General features: G+C 38.3%; 1 protein-coding gene across 1 annotated transcript in view; it reads left to right on the top strand.

The window, feature by feature from the left end:
* Exoc6b (exocyst complex component 6B) overlaps positions 1-22,090 on the top strand; it is a 425,980-nt gene that overhangs the window by 173,738 nt on the left and 230,152 nt on the right. The window contains exon 8 of the mRNA XM_021190223.1: positions 9,123-9,191. Coding sequence (XP_021045882.1) covers positions 9,123-9,191 — 69 coding nt within the window. The remainder of the gene's footprint in view (positions 1-9,122; positions 9,192-22,090) is intronic.

The raw sequence follows: 22,090 nt of genomic DNA, 5'->3' as shown, positions 1-22,090 counted from the left end.
GAGGCAGAGAGGCAGAGAGGCAGAGAGGCAGAGAGGCAGAGAGGCAGAGAGGCAGAGGCAGGTTAGCGTACTAATTTGACAAACTATTTTGATAGACAGTTTATAAGGATGTCGTGTTTATCTTGAATTACACCTGTGGCTGACTGTCTCTTACTTTGGGGCTGTGATAAAGTGGTACATAGTAGAGGTAGTGTGTGGTAGAACACTACTGTTCCTCATCAGATAGGAAGGGAGAGGGAAGGAGGCTAGAGAGAGAGTGCACATTAATTCAAGGGGCCAGAGTCTTAATATCCTCCTGAATGGCATATCTTTAGTGACTAACATCCTTTTATGCTTCATAGCCTAAATGCTCTTCTACCAACAGTGCCATGTGACAGTGGCTAGGTTGTTAGCATGCAGACTTTTGAAGACCATAAAAGATTGTACCATAGCAGTTGTCATGTTTAAATTCAAAATTAATTTTAAAAAATAGTGTTTTTATTGGGCTGGAGAGATGGGAATCTTTTCTTTTTTATTTTATTCATTAATTAATTTATTCACTTTAAATACTAATTACAGCCCCCCTCCCTCCTCTCCTTCCCCTCCCACCCTTCTTTTCAGAGAAGAGGAGTCTTGTTGCCCCACCCATCCTGTATCAACCCATCCTGGCCCATCAAGTCTCATCAGGACCAAGTCCATTCTTTCCCACTGAGGCCAGGCAAGGCAGTCAGCCAGGGGAAGGGATTCAAAGGCAGGGTACAGAGTCTAAGCCAGAGACTGTTCCACTCTAGTTGTTGGGAACTAGCATGAAGACCAAGCTACATATCTACTACATATGTGTAGGGGGCCTAGGACCAGTGCAGTCTCTGTGAGCCCCCATGGCCCTAGGTGAGTTAGCTCTGTAGGTCTTCTTGTGGTGTCCTAGACCCCTCTAGCTCCCTCAGTCCTTACCCTAACTCTTTCACAAGACTCACTGAGCTCTGCCTAATGTTTGGTTGTGGGTTTCTGCATTTGTTTCCATCAGCTGCTGGATGAAGCCTCTCAGATCATAGCTGTGTTAGGCTCCTGTCTGCAAGCATAGGAGAGTATCATTAATAGTGTCAGGGGTCGGTCCTCTCCAATGGGGTGGGTCTGAAGTTGGGCCAGTCATTGTTTGGCCATTCCCTTAATCTCTGATTTCAAGCTAAGCTATAGGGTAGTAATAGCTACATGGTATTCGTATAGAAACAAACAGATTGATTAGTGGAATCAAATCAAAGACCCAGAAATGAAATAAATCCACATACGTACAGACACTTGATTTTTGACAAAGAAGCCAAAAGCCATACAGTGGAAAAAAGAAATAATCTTCAATAAATGGTGCTGTCTAACTGAATGTCTACATGTAGAAGAATACAAAAAGATTGATATTTATCACCTGTACAAAACTGAAGTCGAAGTATATCTGAGACCGCAACATAAAACTGGATACACTAAATCTAATAGAAGAGAAAGTGGGGGTGGGGGAAGCCTTGAATGTATTGGTTCAGGAGTCAACTACAGCTCAGGCACTAAGACCAAGAATTACTACATGGGACCTCATGGCTCATTTGTTTTTACAGAAGACCATAGCCATTCACAACTGTCTGTTAACTCTTATTCCAGAGGATCTGAGACCCTCTTCTGGTTTTCTCAGGCACTGCATGCATGTGATGCACAAACATACATGCAGGCAAAATACCTATACACATAAAATAAAAATAAATACATAATTTATAAAATAATGTTTTATTCATTATGTTGAGAATTTCATACAATATGTGATCATATTTATCCCTCTTCCAGCTCCTCTCAGATTGTTTTTCATCTTCCTTTACACTCAATTTTATTTTGTTTTTCTGTCTTAAAAAAATGAAACAAAACAGAAAAACAGTGAACAATAAACAAAAGCCCATAGAGTTCAATTTGGACTGACTGCCTACTCCTGAGCAGGGGCAGGTGTCACTTTTTAAGTGAATTAAATTTACACAAAAGTCAGGACTTCTCTGATTGAGACTCTTCCTCATCATAGGAAGTAATAAACTGAACCTCAGCAGCAAGGTGGCAAAATCTCTGTGGGACTGCCTGCAAGCAGTAGCTATCATTCATTGCCTTATTCTATTTCTGAGGAAAATATGATATTGTCTATATTAGATCTTCATCCAAAAATGAAGGATGAGAATATAGTGTTTTATCATACTGATTAGCAGCCCTACATATTTCTTTTGAGTTATCTTTTGATTAGCAGAGTACACTGTAAAATGATAGCAGCCTTTTTCATGTGCTCCCAACATTATATATTCTCATAGTTAAAAGTAAAGGGGGTGTTTGTACACATAACCAGGTGACAAAAGGAGAGTTTAGAAGGGTGAGTGGAAACTTTAGAGCATATTTTAAACATCCATCTTATTTTTTATTTTATTTACATTCTTCCAGATACATCACTTAGAATATATGTGTTGCTTATCTCCTCTCTGTGAAATCATTATTGAAAGGCCTGGCCTTTACGTTTCCTTTCCCTGAACTGAGCTGCTGAGTAGAAAATGGCAAATGTTATTTTGTTTCTTGAGAATGACACTCCTTGATTTCATTGCAACATAGTGACTGTTCAGAAACTCATCTTTGAACACTGATGCCACTGAATAAGCAGCCCACATGCAGATCCCCCAGTTACGTTCTCCATCACAGGTTATTCTTGCATTTTTCCTGCATCTTCAGTCAGGCATGCATGTCACATTCTAGCTAATTTTTATGTGGATTTAATCTGCCTAATAGTATTTTAGGCTCCCTCTAGCCTTAGCAGTTAAAACTTTTGAGTATAAACCTGCTTCAAAAGGCAGAGTTACATGAGAAGTTGTATTGTGTGAAATCCCTTCTCCATCCCCATCCTTTGCCCACTTCTGTTTAGCCTCTGCATTGCCAGCATTATTAGTGTGTATATGTGTCTTTTAATATTTGTAACATTATGTAGCATAATATATAAATATTTTTTCATGTGAAAATATTCTCTGAAGACCATGTTGGTTCATGGAAACTCTTCTCATTCTAACTTCACTACTGAATAGGAAGGGCTCCTTTTTGTATGTAGTTTAGTTTAGTTCAGTCAGTCAGTCAATACATGGAAGCATAGTGATTTCTAACATTTTCTTATAAAAATGTTGTTTCAACTTCACACCTATTAAAAGTATACCAACAAAAACAGTACTGGCAAGACTTTCATATGCCACTGTGTCATGAGACACTGGTGTGAATATGTAAAATAAGCCAGTTGTTCTGGAGGACACCTTGCACATTTATCCTGAAGTTGTTGTAGCCTTACTGTCTGGTTTAGAGACCCTACCTAAGGATCCTGCACTCACATCTATTTCCTGTTTACCTTAACAGAGATTTTAAAATATATATATATTTTCAGTTTTTTTCTAAGCTTAACAGGAAGAGTGGCATCTTGGTATAGGTTTTATTTTTATCCTGGAATGGTAGGTGAAGTTGCCTCAGGTCTTTTCAGTTTTACAATGATTTTTAAACTAGAGACGACCCGTGAAAGTGTTGTGTCTTTTTGTTACCTACTATTCTCTTGCTTTTTCCTTTTCCTTTTTCTACCCCCTTCTCTTTCTTTTTTTTTTTCCACTGCCCCCTTCAATTTGCACGTGTTTAGGACTATATTATGGGGACAAGGACCTTATCTATAGAGTGCTGTAGCAGTTGTTTCTGTACATTTTTTTTTCACTCTGATTTCCTCAGCCTTTTGTGTTCAGTATCGAGTTTACTGTTAAACTACCCTGTTCCTAATAATTTTGAGTATCTACATGAACTAGACTCTAGTTAAATAAAGACTGTTGAGGTTTTCAGATTGAAGCAGATTATCTTGAAGAGATTATCCTTTAGTTTTAGCCACAGAGGTTTTACAGTGTCTCAATAAGGGAAAAGTGTTCATTAAAAAAAAAACAAAAACAATTTATGTTTAGGACAAATACTTGAACAACTTAAGTGTTAGCCCTTTTAGGGATATCCCATAAAGGGTCCTAATTATTTTAGAGCAACTTTATAAGGAAATTCTAACTTTTCAGGACTGAGCTCTGGTCAAAGCTTAGAGCACCATTTTACTTACATGACTTCTGCTTCCTCCTGGTTTGTTAGTCTGTGATGTCTAGTCTCCTTTATGAGAGCCTATGTCCAAATGAATTTTATCTTTCTTTTCTCTGAACTTCTGGAAGCAAAGTAGTTTAGAAAGCATCCTGGTGAAAAATGTCTGCAGGTATTTCCTGGCTTCCAAATGTAATGTGGGCAGCTTCAGTTGAATCTCTGAATGCAAAGGCCTATTCTCTCTAGCTAATCATTTATTGTTTGCTCCCTGAAGAGAATGCCTGGTACAGTTAATGACTTCAGATCCATCTAATGCTTAGAAATAAGCCCTGGTTCCTGAACTCATTTGCTAATACCAAGAAATTGCTTTGTGTGTAGTGGCAATCAGAAGGATTTTGAAGGTGGAAAATGACTCAAATAATTAGTGAGAAACATACCTAAATTCCTTTGAGCCTCTTTTTGTTTAGTCCATCTACTTTGAAAGGTTTCTTAAGAGAAAAACAAGTGAGGAATGTGCACAAGGGTGAGGAGAGCAGATATTTTTGTGTTTGTCTTCTGGGGCAAAGTGTGAACAGCAAAGCTAGAGTGGACTAATGTTCTGTGTTTATGAGCAGTGCAGGGGAACCATAATCCATTTGTTGCTTTGAGATGCAGGGAAGAAATGAACTGTCTCTTGTATTTAGTTTCCCTTGTTTAAGACTACACTTATCCAGCAAGAAAGCAGGAACATTTATCAGGTTAGATAAGTTTCTGTACAGATTTTTGTTTTTGAGACAAGAGTTTGGGGTATAGTCTAGGTTGGTTTCAAACTCCTGGTCCTTCTGCCTTAGCCTCCTGGGCTTGCCAGGACATCCAACCTTAACTAGCTTTGCTTAGTTAGTCTGTAAAACAGAGGAAGTGGTTACTTACCAAGACTCATTCTGGGAAGGGATGACTAGGGAAGTATTAAGTGAAACATCAGTTGAAGCTTGAGTGGCATCGCTAACTTTAAGTCAGAAATCTTCCTTTATGTGTAATAGTGCCTCCTTATACTTGATGAGATCTTCCATCACCCATTCTCCATTCTCTTTTTACCTGAAACAAGATCTATTAAAGAAGGAAAAGAATAGCATATAGATCTGATCCTGGCCTTTCTCAAACATTTTCATGATCAGAGATGTTAATTCTTTTCTTCTTAGCTGTGAGATAGTCCACATTTACTCTAAATCTTCAAATCTTCTTCAAGAAATAGTATCTACATAGGTACAAGATCATTTTCAGGTGTTATTAATTCCATTTATACATTTGCTTTTCTTATCCTGTATTCTCTTCTGTCCTTGAGTCATTTTGGTCCTTTATAGAATAGCTTGTGTGATGGATACTGTGATTACATATGTAAGTGATGTTTAACAAGTATTCAGACAACAGTTGGAAAGCATTGGCTTAGTTGAAACTGTTATTGTCTGTATAATTGTGAAATGGTACTAACATAGTAATTGTTTCCCTGTTTGCTCCTGTGTTCAGTTGCTCTAACATCCCTTTTAATAGCTATTATTTGTATTGTTAAAAATGCTTGTTTCTTAACTTACATGACATTCTCTGGGGGCACAAATCATAGCTACAACATTTAAAATCTTACCAATGGTTCCTTTTTGAGAAAATCCTAAGTGTTTGGCTGGTGGGAGGCATTTACTGCTCCTAGAACTGTTCAGGCAGTTAGACAGCTGCTGTCCTTGGTGATGAAGTGATTTCATGTAAGTTCTTAGCAATAGATACAACGCAGGGCTGTGCCCTGTGTACTGTTTGTGGTCACTGCTGGTACTTCCTAGGTCTATTTGAACTTCTAGAAAAATACAGACTCCAGGGTCTTAATGTCTTGAGTTCCTGACTGCTGGGCACAGGAAATGTTTAACTATTTTAATCATGTTTTTGTAGCCCCAAAGAAAGCCTTTATAATAGGAAATGACAGGGTCCTACCACAAAGTTATCTCTTATCAGTTCCAGTCTCCGTGGATAATGATTTGTCAAATTTGGACATGTGTAAAATGCAAGGGCCCTGTTATTTTCTTTGGAAAGGAAAAATTAGATGAAGCTGATAAGAGTCATGGCTTTTGTTAGGAGACAGAAACCATTAGAGGCAGTCATTGTTAGCTTAGGAACGTGTCCTTGGACCCCTCCCTGATGAAACCTAAATCTGCTTGAATCATTCTTTGCAACTCCAGGGGAGGGGAGGCAAAGGAAGGAGGGGAGGAAGAGCCTATGAACTAGAGCAGCTTAGAGGCCAGACAAGTTGCTGCTAGTGCACCAGGCAGTTGCTTGTCCCAGAGCTCTCTTCCACCCATGTTTTTAGATTTTAGAAAGCACATTCCATCTTGCAGAAGGGTGACATTCCTTCACGCAGTGCTTGTTGCTCTTCCCTCTTGCCTTCTGTAGATGTAAGTGATTCTTTTTCATTAGTAGAAGCAGAGAAAACACATCCAGCTCAAAGCAGCATGAGTCAGTGCATACTTGACATGCCTCTATCCTCACAGCACTCTCTGACTCTTCACAGAGCTCACTCCTAGTGTGCTCTCAGAGGGGAGCAGGGGGAAAGGCTTTCTAAATACTGGGCTGTTTGTGGAGGAGGGAGAGTGGGAGCCTCTTTTTGTTCCTTTACTTTTTGCCTCGCGCTCTCTCTCTGGAGCTTTCCAAACAGGTATGCTTGTACTTAGGATAATTTCTATATCTTAGTTTCAGGACCATGAAATAGTAGACCAAATACCTATAATTCAGGACACTATAAACAGACTGAAAACAGATTTGCTGCAGATGACAGGAAAGAACTTTGCCATCTTGCATGAGGTACCTTTTAGAAAATGTGCATGGAGATAGACCAGTCCTAGGCATTAGCAACAGTGCCCCTTTTTGCTAAAAGGCCTGCAAGCTTATTTTTCATGGCTCTCTAGGGAAATGCCCCTTACTATTGCTGTTCATCCTGTAAGGGTGGCGCTGACAAGTCAATGGGCCAAGGTCCTGCCTGAGAATGGCTTCCTGTGGGTTCCTTTTTTTGGGAGAAACTGGCTCTGTTACAAATTGAACCTAAATAAACAAACTGTATGAAGAACCTGTGAAATAAGGCTGTGGCAGAAGGTGCTGCTCAGAATTAGGCAAGAAAATTCTCACCCTTTTATACATATCATAAGTGACCACATTGTTCTAAGTTATCAATTTCATTTCTTGTATACATCCATTTTTACTCTGTGTATTTTCTTTGTCTTTTTTCATGTCCATATATTATTTTTATGTAGTTTAAATTTTGTTATAAATCTTAAGGGTTTTTTTTTTTTTTTTTTTGATGTTGTCGTTACCTAGTGTTTAGCTCCTTTTTTTTTTCCTGGCAAGATAAATTTCCTTAAAGTTTCCATGCTGCCATTGTATAGAGGTGAGTGGTCACTTGAAATAAGAGACCCCATGGCAGAGTCTCTTAGCTCTCATAGCAGGGGCCTTAAGATTTGCCTGGTGGAGCTGTGCAGAAGGCAGAGTGCCAGGTGACCAGCCAGCAAGCATTGCAGTTGCTGTAGAGAGCAAGGCCGTTTGGTTATGAGAAAAGTCTTGGTTAGAGAAGTTGTGCTCTGAGGAAGAGATAGTGTTTGCTTTAGGAAAGAAAGGAAACCAGCTTTGCAACCATGAGACAGCCTAACTCAGCTTAGATGTATCTGCTCTTTTTTGTGCTGGTGATCCACATAGTTACCATTGCCACAGGAAAAACCAGCCAGGTCTTTATTGTAATTACTTATGGACTTTTCCCGCTTTCTCTCCCTTTTCCTTTCATTTTGTTTAGTATGTATTTTCAGGTCCCTGTTTATTCTTGTTGAATCTGTGTATGACAAATGACAGCTTCCTTCCTTAGTTGAGGAACTGCTCTGACAGTCTCCTTGTCAGGCCACCAACAAATTCTGAATCCTGAGAGTTGATTTCAGTTCTCACTCGATTCTTACTTTTTATTTTAATGAGTACCAGTTTAGTCAACATATCATTCATTATTCATGTTAAAATCCTCACTTGGTTTGGCTTTTCCATATGTCACCTCATTTTTAATCAAGTGTCCCCTCCTTTCTGTGTTATATAATATAGAAGTATCTATATTTTGATGAAATATAGAACTTAAGAATTTTAATACTTGTGCCCTTTAAAATCTGTCTGGCCATTTTAAAACATCCATCTTGTGTAGCAAGTTTGGCTTTGACCATTGAAACTTGGCTTTATATAAACTCCATGCACTGTGGGAGAATTGGGTCACTAAAGTCACAGTTCCATCATTGCACTTTCCCTGGTGGCCCATGGCTCACAAGTGTCTCTGAAGGTAGAGACAGCAGGCTTCCCATCTCATCTCTATTGGACTCTGCCACCTAGACTCTGTCAGCAAGGTTATTAGTCTGTGACTAAAGGAAAAGAACTAATGGGGATTCATTCATATTCATTCATATTCTCTCTCTCTCTCTCTCTCTCTCTCTCTCTCTCTCTCTCTCTCTCTCTCTCTCTCTCTCTTTCTCTTTCTCTTTCTCTTTCTCTCTCTCTCTCTCTCATTTTGAGACAGAATTTCATGTACCTAAAATGACTTTGAGCTCATGACCCTCCTGCCTCCTCCCAAATACTAGGATTACAAGTATGCTTCCTGCTTGGGAACATGATTTTAAGGTTTATTTATTTTTTGTTCATGTGTATATGTATGTATGTATGTATGTATGTATGTCTCTGTACGTGTGTGCCAACTGTGTATAGGTACTCATGGAGGCCAGAAGAGGGTGTCGTAGATCCTGGAACTGTAGTTGCTGGTGGTTGTGAATTATATTATGTAGGTGTTGGGAACTAAATTCAGGTCTTCTGAAAGAGCAGCAAGCACTCTTAGTTTGGGAGCCATCTCTTCAGCCTGATAACACGATCCTTTAGATTCTTTTGAATTTTTCACTTAGATTGTAGAGTTGGCTTGGAAAACAAATCACTGCTTGAGTAGTAAAAATAAAGTTAATGCAGTTTTCCCCATAGTAACTTTATGTGATATTTTTGTAATTGTATGTTTCTAGGTACCTGGGGCTCAAGACTTGGTGGATTTCTCTCCTGTGTATCGGTGTCTACACATATATTCTGTCCTGGTGAGTCTTTACCTAATCATCCTTATAAATACATATTAAATCTCAAATTCTGAGTTGTTATTGTTGTTATTATTATTACTTTATTTTTGAGCAAAGTTTTGTTTAGCGAGTATTAACTAATTCCTCTGCTCTTGCTTGAGTCTTGTTTATATTTGCCTTGTAAAATTCAAACATAGCTGATGAGATTTCAAAGAGTCATCAGCAGATTGTTAGGTTATGAGTAGAAATGTATTCAGATTTCTCAGTTTCAAATCTAACACATTTAACCTAGAATAGCCTGCTTTTTATATAGTAAAGGATTTGTGAAAAGTATTTACATTTTTGACAATCATCCCTTTTGTTCTGTAAAGCACCGGTAAAAGAAATTTGCTAAAAGGGAAATAGTGTGGTGTTAATAGACTGTGTAGTTGATACTGACAGTGTAGGATATTGCAAACATCCCTCCAGTTTGTCTCTGTACTGCAAACTATATTTCGTGTTTATTGAAATTGACACCTTCAATTTTTAGATAATCAGGCCCATTAGTTTTTAATTTATAGGTCATAATGTTTGAACGTTCATAAAAAAAAAATAAAATAAAAACACCCTAAAATAAGCCTGAACAGACACACAAACAAGTAACTATTCTCCCAACCTCAGATCAACTTCCTCCAAAGTCTCCTGCTCCAAGATGACAGCATTCCCTGCAGCATCTCTAGTGTTTTATTATTCACACTGTGCTGACAGAAATGTTATTACCTGTTATAGTTTTTTAATACTTCTCTCTAGTGTATGAAATAGATTGGGATATGTGTGGGTGTCTAGGTAAGTGAGGGTTTATGCTGTAAATCACTGCCATGCACCAGGATGGAAGTGCATTTCCAGGATGATGGGAACATGCAGTGCTGTTTACCACCATGTGCTGCCTTTTATAAGCTTTTCTAAGTTTTTATGAAAACAGAACCAATTTGTCTCAAGTGAGAATTCTAACAGGCCAGTAAAACCTTTTACTTGCATATTTACTACCTGTGTGTGTTAGGGTAGTCTAGCACTACACTTATGTATGTATGAAATGGGAGAATAATTTCCTGCTTAGTATAGTTATTGACAGTGAAATAATGTCAACTCAGTCATTGGCAGACGATTGACATGTAGTAAATGGCAGTTGTCTGCTGAGATGTTGTCAGATGCTGATCCATGCATAGATTTTCAGAAGCATGCACTGTGAAGTATAACCAGGAGGTCTAGATTCTTATTATCAAATAAATTGTTAATTAAAATTTATTTCTTGATTTACAATGAATATATAGACTTAACATTTTGAAAACTACAGTCTGTTGGTTTAGAAATGATCAAATTAGAAAACTATCTAATTGGAACAGGATTCTATGCTTATTTGAAGCGTGAAATATTTGATACTCACAAATTTTCTGTAACAGTCTTTAAACCATTTTTACCTGGACTGCACAGGTTTTAGGACCATTCATAGTGTTGCCAAGGTTTGGAAATTCACAGCTGATGGTAGATGTTTTGTAATATATATTTTAATTTAGACATTCCCAGTCTAGATATGGGATTCTGAGTAAAACCTAACATCAGTTTTACTAAAGGATGCTAATAGCACACGTAACTTGGTGCTGAATTTATAGACTCGAGAATGTATTCTTGTCACTTGTAAAGCTGTATTAATGTCAGATGTGCAATTACTTCATGGTAAAGTACAGCTTCTCACAGTATTAATGAGCATATTTAAAAATGTTTAATCAACATAAATATTTATTACAATGTTCTCATATTCTAATATAGTAAACATTAATCTTAGGCCTTCAACAAAAGAAAATTTGGGAACTGAAGAATGGAGAATAAGAACATGAACCATATAGCACTAATTCCTTGTATTCCAATATTGTCTTTGTTTATCTTCCCTCTTCTCACTTTTCTGACTATGTATTCTTTTGGACCTTGACCTTACCGATCATTTTTTATCTCTCAGGCTTGTAATCTAATTTCTACCATTTAAAGCATGGTGTTCTTCCTCTCTGCTAGCCTCTCTCTCTCTCTTTTTTTCATTTATAATAAGCCTTTATCAGCATTAAATCTGGGCAGATATCTACTCTCTATGCTCTTAGAATCTACTTTCCTATCAATAACTCTGAGTTACTACTTACTCTGTTCCATCTGTGCTGCTCTTAACTCCAGTTGGCCAGCCCTCATGGCCATGATTTTAGATTCTTATCCTATGGTGTTTTCTCCCCTCTCCACCTTCCTTTTTCTCCTCATGGTCTCCTCATACCCCCAAGCCTACGCCTCTTCTGCCCAGCTACTGGCTGTCTACTGGCATCTTTATTTAACCACTTGCTGTCGACTTTGGTGTTTGTCAGCTCATCTTCTTTGTGCCCTTCACTATTCCCAGAGTTCTACTTGTGCTGCTGGTCTGTTTCTTGTTGTTAGAAGCTACGTGTTCTAGAACTGGGCATGGGCTCAGCAGTAGAGTATGTACTTAGCATTGGGTGAGGATCTGGGTTCTGTCTCCCCTAATGAGAACAGCAACAAGCAAACAAACAAAGGAAACCACTGCACTCAACTTTATGGAGACTTCTACAGGTGGTGGAAACTTTTATGGAGACTTCTACAGGTGGTGGAAACTTAGCATCAATGTGTCTCTCACAAATCACTGGCCCTACAGGCTTCTGAAAAAAATTATGAAGCCATATTTTTTTTCTCATCACCAGTTAGAAATCTACACTGTTATTGGGTTTTCCTGAGTACCATATCTAGACCTGTAGATGTTGTGAATATAATTGAATTTTTTTATCATAGGCCATTACCTTCATTCACATATTTGTCATAGCTGGTTAAACAATCACCTTATTTCCCCTACCCTAATAGTAAAACAGTATTTCCTCTACCATCAGGAAGCTCAGTCATTTACCTCCTGCCATGTCTAGCATGGACGACCTGCTTCATTTTACTGACCATCTATCTTGTAAGACACTGAAATGTTGAAGAACAAAGCCAGTCATGACTCTTTAGAGGTCTTCCACATTTCCTGTTGCTTATCATCTTGCCTTTAGTGTCTGAAGCATGCTGTGGTTGTCATCCTTTCTGCACATTAGCCCTTCTATCAGTCACCACTCCCATTTCATTGAATTTTAAAAATTCTGTTTCACTTTAATTTCACATTTCCTACTTATTTCATACTTATCTTCCAGCAAATTTTTCTAATATTGCAGACTGAAATCAGCAGATCTGTTCTCCACATTTCTGTAGGGCCTGGTGTATAACTCTGTGTTTATTGTACCAGTCATCATAATCAAGTGGGTTCTTCATCAGTAGGGCAGGTACAATGCTAATTCAATCTGGTATTTTTGTTTTTGCCTTACTAATTAATATTAGAAATATATAATAGTGTTTGTTTATGATTATAAGAGATAACCACCCTTCTTTTGACCCTTAAGCAAATCAAATATTTTCATCTCAGGACATATTATTCAGTGCCAGGGAAGGGTACTTACATAGTGGGGGTTGGCGGCAGTTCTATTGGTGTTCAATGGACGGATCATAACACAAGTAACAAAAAGTTCTAATATTTTGTCATTTACAATAGTGTTTATCTGAACTTTTGGCCTGGAGCATAACAAGGCACACTTTGAATAAACATGGCAATATTTATTATTTTTAGTGAAACCGACCTTCCATTCACCCCCCTTTATGACTGTGCTGCTTATAAATTCCCAAAGGATTATTTGAAAAATCCTACTTATATCTGCCAGCCTTATCAGTAGGGCAGAAGTTCATGTATTGTAACAGGAGGTCAGATTTCGGTCATGGTCTTATAGATGGGGCCAACCACCTGTAAATTCTTCCTTTGGTGACTAAAGTGAAGTACAATATCAAACAGGCAGTGAGACTTTTCTAGGAAGTGCTGAACTTTGACAGGAAGGACAAAGTTTGGTGGGTGGAGGGGAGGGAAGAAAGTGAACAAGGGTCAGATAATGGTGGAGACTTGGGCCTTGATGTAATCATACAATGGAAATGTGTGGGAGCAAAGGTAGATATATTGTGTAGAATTGTTTTAAACAATTGATACGGTTTAAATCTTCAATTTACAGCTTAAAAACATATAGTTTAAAGATCTGTAGGTGAGAAAATAAAACATCATAGTCATTAGAGAAAAAACATTTCTTTTAAAAGGAAAAAACAAACTCAAAGTTCTCCTGTTAAGGAAGTGATGGATAATAATGGGGTTCTTGTACATTGTGCATTGTTCCTGTAAAGATAGATGGACTGTCTGTCTAGTGAATACATAAATGAGTCTGCCTAGCATATTTTATGAAACCTTTAGTGACCCAAGGTTATCTGCCATGTTTATGGGTTTCAGCCTTTAAATCAGCTTCAGTCCAGAAGGGATTTGCATATACTTTAAGCTCCTTTATATCCTGAAGCATCTTTCTAAGTTATCTTGAGGTTAACTATGCTAATCCATCTTAGGCACAGCACATAACAAGATGCTTGGGTATTATGGTTTCACAGAAGAGCAAGCCTGTGAACAAAGCCAGAGCCTCTGTTTCTTGGGTTTCACTTATAATCTTCCTTCCTAGTGGCATTGTGGTCTCCAGTTATCTATATGATATGATCTATAACAATTTAAATTCCCATATTAAAAATGTTGACAAAATGTACACCTTTGATTTATGTATTTTTGTGCATGTATGTTATAATAAAAAGCGTTCTTTCTAGATTTCTGATATCTTTAGTTAGCAATTTTAGTAGTAATCCAGATGTTTCTTAATGTATACCCCAACCCCTTAGTATTACATGAATCTTGAGAACTGCAGTTCTGTTCTTCAGTAGCCACAGGAGACTGTAGGGAAGTATAGGAGAGAGTGGAGTGTTCCTCTGTAATATCAAAGAGGCAGCAGAGTCTGCTGAGGACACACCTGTGCTCCAGAATAGCTAGTGCCAAGTCTACTTGGGTACCCACTGTGGTAAGGCCCCTGAGAGCATCTTGCCATCTTGGTTTTTCCATTGTAGAAGCCTTGCCTGGTCTAAATGTAGGATGTATTTCAAAAGGAGACTGTTGCCTTGTCATAAATCTCTATTCCCCAGGCAGCCTTTCTGTATGACAAGCTGATGACCTGCTTTTTTCTCAAGAATATGATATCCTCTGCAAGTGAGCTAATAGGTGTTTTCTGACCACATATATTAGAAATATCCAGCACAGAGGTTTATAAATAATCGTGAGAACTGTTAGTAAGAAAATGTGCTAAGTTTTAGCCCATATTCATTCATTCATTCATTCATTCATTCATCCATTCATTCATATATTCATCCATTCATTCATATATTCATTCTCTCTCTCTCTCTCTCTCTCTCTCTCTCTCTCTCTCTCNCTCTCTCTCTCTCTCTCCCTCTCTCTCTCTCTCTCTCTGACTCATTTGTAGTTAGAAGTGAATCAGTATCAGGCCTAGAATTTATCTCATTTCTACCCCAGTGGTAGCCAAGATAAAGTGGGGTGGGGAGGAACCTTCTTGAAACATGCTTCTCCCACTTTTTTTCTTCCCCACCAGGGGTCAAGATAGTATGTGACTTCCCAATGTTAATCTGCAGATTTATCCAGATTTATCCAGTGGTAGCTGGGGAAAATGACAACCATGATCTTAGAGCAACAGGTAACAGGAAGGAAAGAATCTGAAAACTAGAAATAGATACCAATATGAGCAGCTCTGAGTGACACATCTTAGTGTTAAATTTCTTATTAAAATTTGTTAATGAACTTTGATAGAAGTTGACTATTAGCTCAAATGTTTTGGAAAATAAATAATTGAAAAGTTTGTGACACTATTGGAGTTTTAAAATCAACAAAATGATTAGCTTTAGCAGTCCTACTTATTCTCAATCTCTTGATTCTGCAAAGATTCAAAGACAGCAGCAAGATGATGGCTCAGCTCCCAACAGGTCATTTACACTATCACATCTGAAGCTAGCATGGAAGAGCTTGAAGAAGGGTAGTGAATTCCCATCCTTTAGACACAACAAAACCAGTGCAGTCATGGACTCAAAGCAGCTGCAATTTCTTGTACTGGTCCTCCACAAGACAAGGGCCCTGAACAGTCAGCTATCAATAGGGGAGCGGCTCATGGGACCCTGCCTCTACTGCTAAACTGTAGGCTACTGGTGGATTCTGGGAAAGGGGAACTCTTGTCTTTAGTTTTGTATGCTTTGTCATACCCACCACTTTCCAATGGATTCTTCCAACTTCAAGGCCACACAGAAAGCCCTAATCAAAATCAGAGGAACACAAACACAAAGATATGAATGTGGGAAAGAGATTAGCTGGACAGGTGTTGAGAGGGTGGGGCCTCAGGGGGCTGGGGGGACTGGGATGAGAGCCATCAGAATATGTATGAAATTATCACAAAAGAAGTTTACTTAAGAAAAATATCTACTCCTAAAGTTAGGTTTTTCTAAAGCTATCATATGTGGCCGATTATGCTGAAAGCTACACGATGATCGGAACAGCTTTTCAATAAGCTCATGATCCAGTTTGTCTAGGGACAGGCTGCTTTGTAAGGGGCTGGAGAGTCGTTTCTAAACGTCCTGCGAGCAGGAAAGGAGGGGCAGTGGGTGTGCTCTCCAGATCTTTTAGAATAGCTTTGTTTTTGTCTGATTATCTACTGGTACTTTATTTTTAACAAGTCTAGGTGATTCTATACGCTTTAGGCCATTCCACTTGGCCTACTTTGTAATTGTTTTATTCTAATTTTCATGGATTTTATTTTCCCTCTTAAAACATTCTTGTGTATTCCCACAGTATCTAAGACACATAGTTACACCTTTAAGGAACCAACTTAGACAGAAAAGAGCCAGACACATTTTGCTTTCTTCCCATGGTGATCTTGAATACATTTAAGTAGTAAGAACACATTTTATGTATTTTCTTTAGAGTTTTTTTTTTTTTAAAGTGTGAACAGTTTTGCCCTGAAGTGTTTAGCAGCCCAGAGTCTATTCTGACACTTTGCAGGTTCCTGCCACTTTCCTACTGTGTCACAGGGCCTCAGAGAGCCACTGACCACCAGTGTCTGGTGAGGTTAGATAGGAGTAAACACTGTGTAGATCACAGAGAAAGAGCTGAGGCAAATACTTTGTGCACTGCATTGATAAGGACACAGGAAGAGCATTTCTCCTGATAACCTTCCTGCAATGTAGACTAACGGGCTCTGGTTTGTTCTAATTGTCATAATGCTCTTTTAACCCCATGACCTTATTACCCTTGGGCATATATATCACTTGGCTCTGAATAAAACAACAGAAAAAAAGAAAGAAAGAAAGATAAAAGAGTAAAACCAAAAGCTTAGTTGCAGATAACTGAACTTCTCATGTGTGTTTAGTTGTGTGTTTTCATGTATGTTAAGCAATGATGTCACGGTGACAATTTTAGACACAGCATATGATGACTTTTCAGGCTCCAACAAAGGAAGCAAGACACAGTTACTTATGACACTGAGTGATGGTAAATACAGTTTAATCTCAATCATAATATAAATTGAAACTGTGTTGTTTCTAATTCTTTGCTGAGTAAAGTAACTTTTGTACCTGGTCTGAGTAATCTGTGTTGGGCCTTATCTCTCCCTATGGCTCTCTGCATTTTCCTTCTGGTTGTTCATGGTGTATTCTACTAGACAGCTTGGTACCACATTGTTTGTTTGTTTTTAAAATCTATTGAGTGTGTGTGTGTGTGTGTGTGTGTGTGTGTGTGTGTGTGTGTGTGTGTGTTTAGTGAGGTTTGGGTATGTGCACAGGTGCATGCAGGTGTACATGCACATGGAGGTTGGAGGCTGAAATTTGATGTCTTCCTCCACTGCTGTTTACCTTTTGAGACAGGCTCTCTTATTGAACCTGGAACTCATTGGTTTGCCTAGGCTGGCCGGCCAGATCTCTAGGGATTCACCTGTCCCTGCTTCCCTTGTGCTGGGATTGGCCATATGCCACTGTGGCAGATGTGTGTGTGTGACCCTGTGGGTGTGCGTGTGTATGCAAGTCTGTGCTGTGAGACAGGTACTTTGCAGGCTGAGTCATCCACCCAGCCCCACCTTCTTCCTTCAGACAGGGAGGGCTTAGAACTTATACTATCTTTATATTTCCTCCATCTCAGGCAGCCAGTGAGACATAGCTGACATGTTTTTCTCTCTTCCTTTATATTTTATATTATGTTCCTATAATCTATTTTGTTTCTGTCAGATTTCTTTGAAAACAGAAAATTGTTTGTTATGTTTACCATACCCAAGTTGTCTTCTTTCTGGATACTGTTTTAATATATTGCTCTGTTAGTTTTAATATCATGTGTGAGGGGCAGCAGTGACTGTAGCCAATGCCTGTGACTTAACACACAAGATCACACATAAGACAAAGGAGCTTCCTTTTGTCCTTCAGGGGGATTGGTTTATTGGAGCATTTATGGAATTGATATGCATACCAATGATCCTCTTAACAGAAGCAGATTTCATAGCTGAAGTTCGTGCATGAAGTTCTGGTTAATAGCAGGTGTCATGAAGAGAGCTTCTTAAACTTACAGGTAGAATGGGCTTATTTTAAATTTTGGGAGCATGAAAAGTCTAAGTTTTGAACTTGATGAATTCTGTACTTTCTTGAATTTCTATAACTCAAACAAGCCATAGTCTAAAGCAGTGGTTCTCAACCTTCCTAATGCTGTGACCCTTTAATAAATTTCTCATGTTGTAGTGACTCCCAATCATAAAATTATTTTTGTTGCTACCTAATAACTGTAATTTTACTACTATTATGAATTTTAATGTAAAAATCTAAGTTTTCCAATGGTCTTCAGTGACCCCTGTGAAAGGATTGTTTAACCCCTAAAGGAATTGCAGCCACATATCGAGAAACACTAGTCGAGAGGTGGTCATTTAGGACTTGACACTGGAGTGGCTGATCTGTTTACTGAATCCAGACTTCCCCAGTAAAAGCATGGTTCGTGTTCTCATAACTCATCTTATTTAGAGCTTCTATATTTTTCCATATTGTGAGATAAGATAATAAACAGCTATGGAAAAACTGAATGAGTAAGATGTAGGATTCTCCAAGAAGGCACTGCTTGGAAAAGCCCAAGGACCACACAAGGTGCTTGAAACCAACCAGCAGCTAAGATGAATGGGTTATTTTAGGTTGAGGTTCTCAGTTAATTGACCTGCTTGATTTCCCACTGAGCCTCAAATCAAGCACAATAGGTATTAAGTTACTGTGCTTTTTAAAAAATTGTTTGTTTGAGATATGAAATATAGGCCATAGGCTGGGCATGGTGGCACACACTTATAACCTGGCACTGGTAAAAGAGTCAGGAGGAACCAGAGTCTAAAGGCAATTTGGACTACACACCAAAACTATCTCAAAAAATTTAAAGTGTGCTTATTTATGAAATTTATAGCTGTGCAGATTATATTCGTATTCATGTACGAAAAACTTCCTCAATTATTTAAACTGTGGATTTTGTTGTTGTTTGTTTATTTGCTTTTTTGACATTTATTGAGTATGAACGTTCCAGATATCCAGCATGGATAAAATGTCAGATAACCAGCCAGGTGTCTGGTACCACTATTCTCTCAAGTTCCATGGGGTCAGCTTTTCCTGTTCTACACTGTAGTGAGATCAGGTAGTATGACACATTGTTCCTGGCTTGTTTTCATTTAATGATCTTCATGTCTACCCATGTAAAAAAGTGATAGCATTTCATTTATTTTTATGGAAGAATAGTTTTCCATTGTTTATCTGTACTAAACAATCTTTTCATTAATTGATGAGCATGTAGATTGCTATAATTTCCCAGCTGTTGTTTATAGTGCTACAAAGCATGTTGGAGAACAGACAGCCAGGCAGCATTCTGCCTTCATCTCCTTTGGTAATGAATCTCAGTATTGGGGCTGCTCAATATTCTGATAGTTTCTTTTTTTTGAAAAACCTCCTTACTGTTTCCTTCCTTCCTTCCTTCCTTCCTTCCTTCCTTCCTTCCTTCCTTCCTTCCTTCCTTCCTTCCTTTTCTTTCCTTTTCCCCCTCCCTCCCTCCTTTCTTTATTTTTAGGCTACCCTTGTAAAACATTTCATTTTTGAAGATTTGCCTCTGGTGCAGACTTTAGCTCAATTGGCCACAGTCTGTTTTATGGAGGGCAAAATAATGTGCCACTGTGGAGGGAAAGACCTACTTTTCTTTCTCATCCTAGACCATAAGATCAGTTTCTTTTGGCTTCCCGCACTAGTTAAAAAGAAGACATTAGCATACTCATGCCATTAAAACCACTGTTGTACAGCACTCAGCAGATCCCCCAACAGCCATACCATAGGCTGCATCTGATCGCTTGCTTCAGTCATCCTCAGAGTCTGATGGTGAGTTTAATTCTTTAGCTATTGTTATATTTTTAGGAGGGCCTTGAGCATCCTCACCAGTGCTATCTTCCTTGTTTAGAACTTCAGAATTATTTTCTCTCTCCATTAAATAATGAAGTATCTTGGTTTTATGGATTGTAATAGAATGTACAGAAAAGAGATTTTCATAGGAAGTAAAAGTTTTGTTGGAAAAGAATATGAAACATTGGGTTGGAGAGATGGCTTAATAGTTAAAGAACACTTACTGCTCTTTAAGAGGAGCGATTCCCAGTACATGTCAGCTCATAGCTATCTGTAACTCCAGTTTCAGGAGATCCAATTTCTTCTTCTGGCCTCTGCAGGCACCAGAAATGCACATGGTGCACAGATATACATGCAGGCAAAAGTACTCATATACATAAAATGAAAAAATATTTTTATTAAAAACGAATAGGAAATTGTGAGTGTATTACTAATAAGCAGTCATATGAATAAAGTGGTAAATCTCTGTTCATGTGCATACAGGCATCTGTAAACTGGAGGGCAGAATTTTTCTTGTACTGGACTGATAAATGCTGAGAGAGTTCCTCTTGGGTAACCTGCAATGGTATGCATCTCTGTAAACAAAAGCACTGAGTCTATCTAGATAATTTTCACATGGGTGTTTGTAAAACCAACAGCTTTTATATAGAAATAATAACTTCAGTGAGAGAAACAGCAGTTTGTACAGAAACAGCAGTTTGTACTACTAGCCTGGGGCATGATTTCTATGGAGTAAAAGGAGTTTGGGTTCTCTATATTTGGGGATGCTTATCCTCAGTATGGTTTGCTGTGTAGACAGATGTGACCTGAACTGTTTTTACACTGTCCTAATGTCCCAAGGCTCTGGAAACGAAGGCAGGTAATGACTGATTTTCTGGCTTCTGGTAATGATATGACTAATAAAGTCATTTGTTTTAGAGTCAGGAATGTTGTGCATTTTGTTAGCTTTCTTGAAACTGAAATTTATTAACTTAAAGGTGGGAAAATCTCAGACTCTTCATGACTATTCTTTTTTCAGTAATCACAGTGGGGGTTTATTTAGGTAGGGAGCGTGAACAGACAGTTAATCTGGGGTACATTAAGAAGGAAGGGGATGTTTGTCTTAAAATGGTTCCCAAAGATTGTTTATTCTCAAAAGAGAAATATAGTAATTGGTAGAACATGTCCATAATGGAATAGGATCTGTACGTGCGCGCAGAAGTGTTCAGGTCAGGAAGTTATGAGGTGTAGCTTTGTAGGTGACAGAGGGTTGGGGGCAGAAAGGTATATGGGGACAGGAGGAATTCTGATGTCTTTATATTTTCCTCTTAAATGTGCTTTGAACTTAAACTTCTCAAAAAACATCTTAAATTGGGCATGTAATCCCAACTTCTCAGGTTGAGATAGGAAAATTTTGAGTTTTAGGCCTCTGTAGGTAATAGAACAAGACTTCTGTTTAATAGCCAGTGAGTGAATAAATGAATGAATGAATGGATAAATAAATAAATAAATACTCTTAGTGTAATTGTATAGCAGTTTCACCAAGTGCTCAAAATTCACATCGCAGTTGATGAGATGCTGACATCATAAGCTACCATGTCCTAGTTTGCTCTCTGTTGCTGAGATAAACACTGTGAAGAAACCAACTTGGTGTGGGGGTGTTATTTCATTCTATAAGTTACAGTCTATCAGTGAGGGAAACCAGAACAGGAGGTTAAGGCAGGAACTGAAGCAGAAACCATGGAGGAAAACTGCTTACTGGTTTGTTTAGCTTACTTTCTTATATCTGTCCAGGGGTGGACTGCCAGAAGTGGGTTTGGGTTTGGGGTCACCCACATTGATCATTAATGGAATGGTTGAAAAAATATATATGCATACTTGTGCATGTCAGTAATTAAAAAGAGGTTATGAATTTGCAAGGAAATGGGAGGAGTTGGAGGAAAAGAGGGAAGGTGAAATAATTACATTTTAATTAAAAATGAAAAGGGGGACTGGAGAGATAGCTTAGCGATTAAGATTACTGGCTCTTTTTCCAGAAGACCTGGGTTCAATTCCCAGCACCCACATGGCAGCACACAATTATTTGCAACTCCAGTTTCAGGGAATATGACACCTTTACAGAGATATACATGCAGACAAAACATAAGTGCACATTAAAAAATAAATTATTTAAAAATAATTTAGAGTCACTCTTCCCAGAAGGCTCTAGTTTATATCAAGTTGATAAAAATCATGCTGCTCATTCAGAGGGAGATGTTTTGAAAGGGAGCAAGCATTGCTTTTATATCATCACATCTAGAATGCATTGCTTTAATTTAATTTTGAGGAGATATCTATCAAAAGTCATTTGCTGGTTAGTTTTTGTCAGCTTGATTGACATGGGAGGGCATAATTCATTGTGGACAGTAACACCCCTGGGCTGGTGCTCCTGGGTTGTATAAGAAGGGCCCCCAATGGAGGAGCTAGAGAAAGTACCCAAGGAGCTGAAGGGGGATGCAACCCTGTAGGTGGAACAACAATATGAA

Source organism: Mus pahari, chromosome 2, assembly GCF_900095145.1.
Source record: "Mus pahari chromosome 2, PAHARI_EIJ_v1.1, whole genome shotgun sequence".
NCBI lineage: Eukaryota > Metazoa > Chordata > Mammalia > Rodentia > Muridae > Mus > Mus pahari.
The sequence above is the reverse complement of the archived record's forward strand: the minus strand, read 5'-3'. Positions and strand labels throughout refer to the sequence as shown.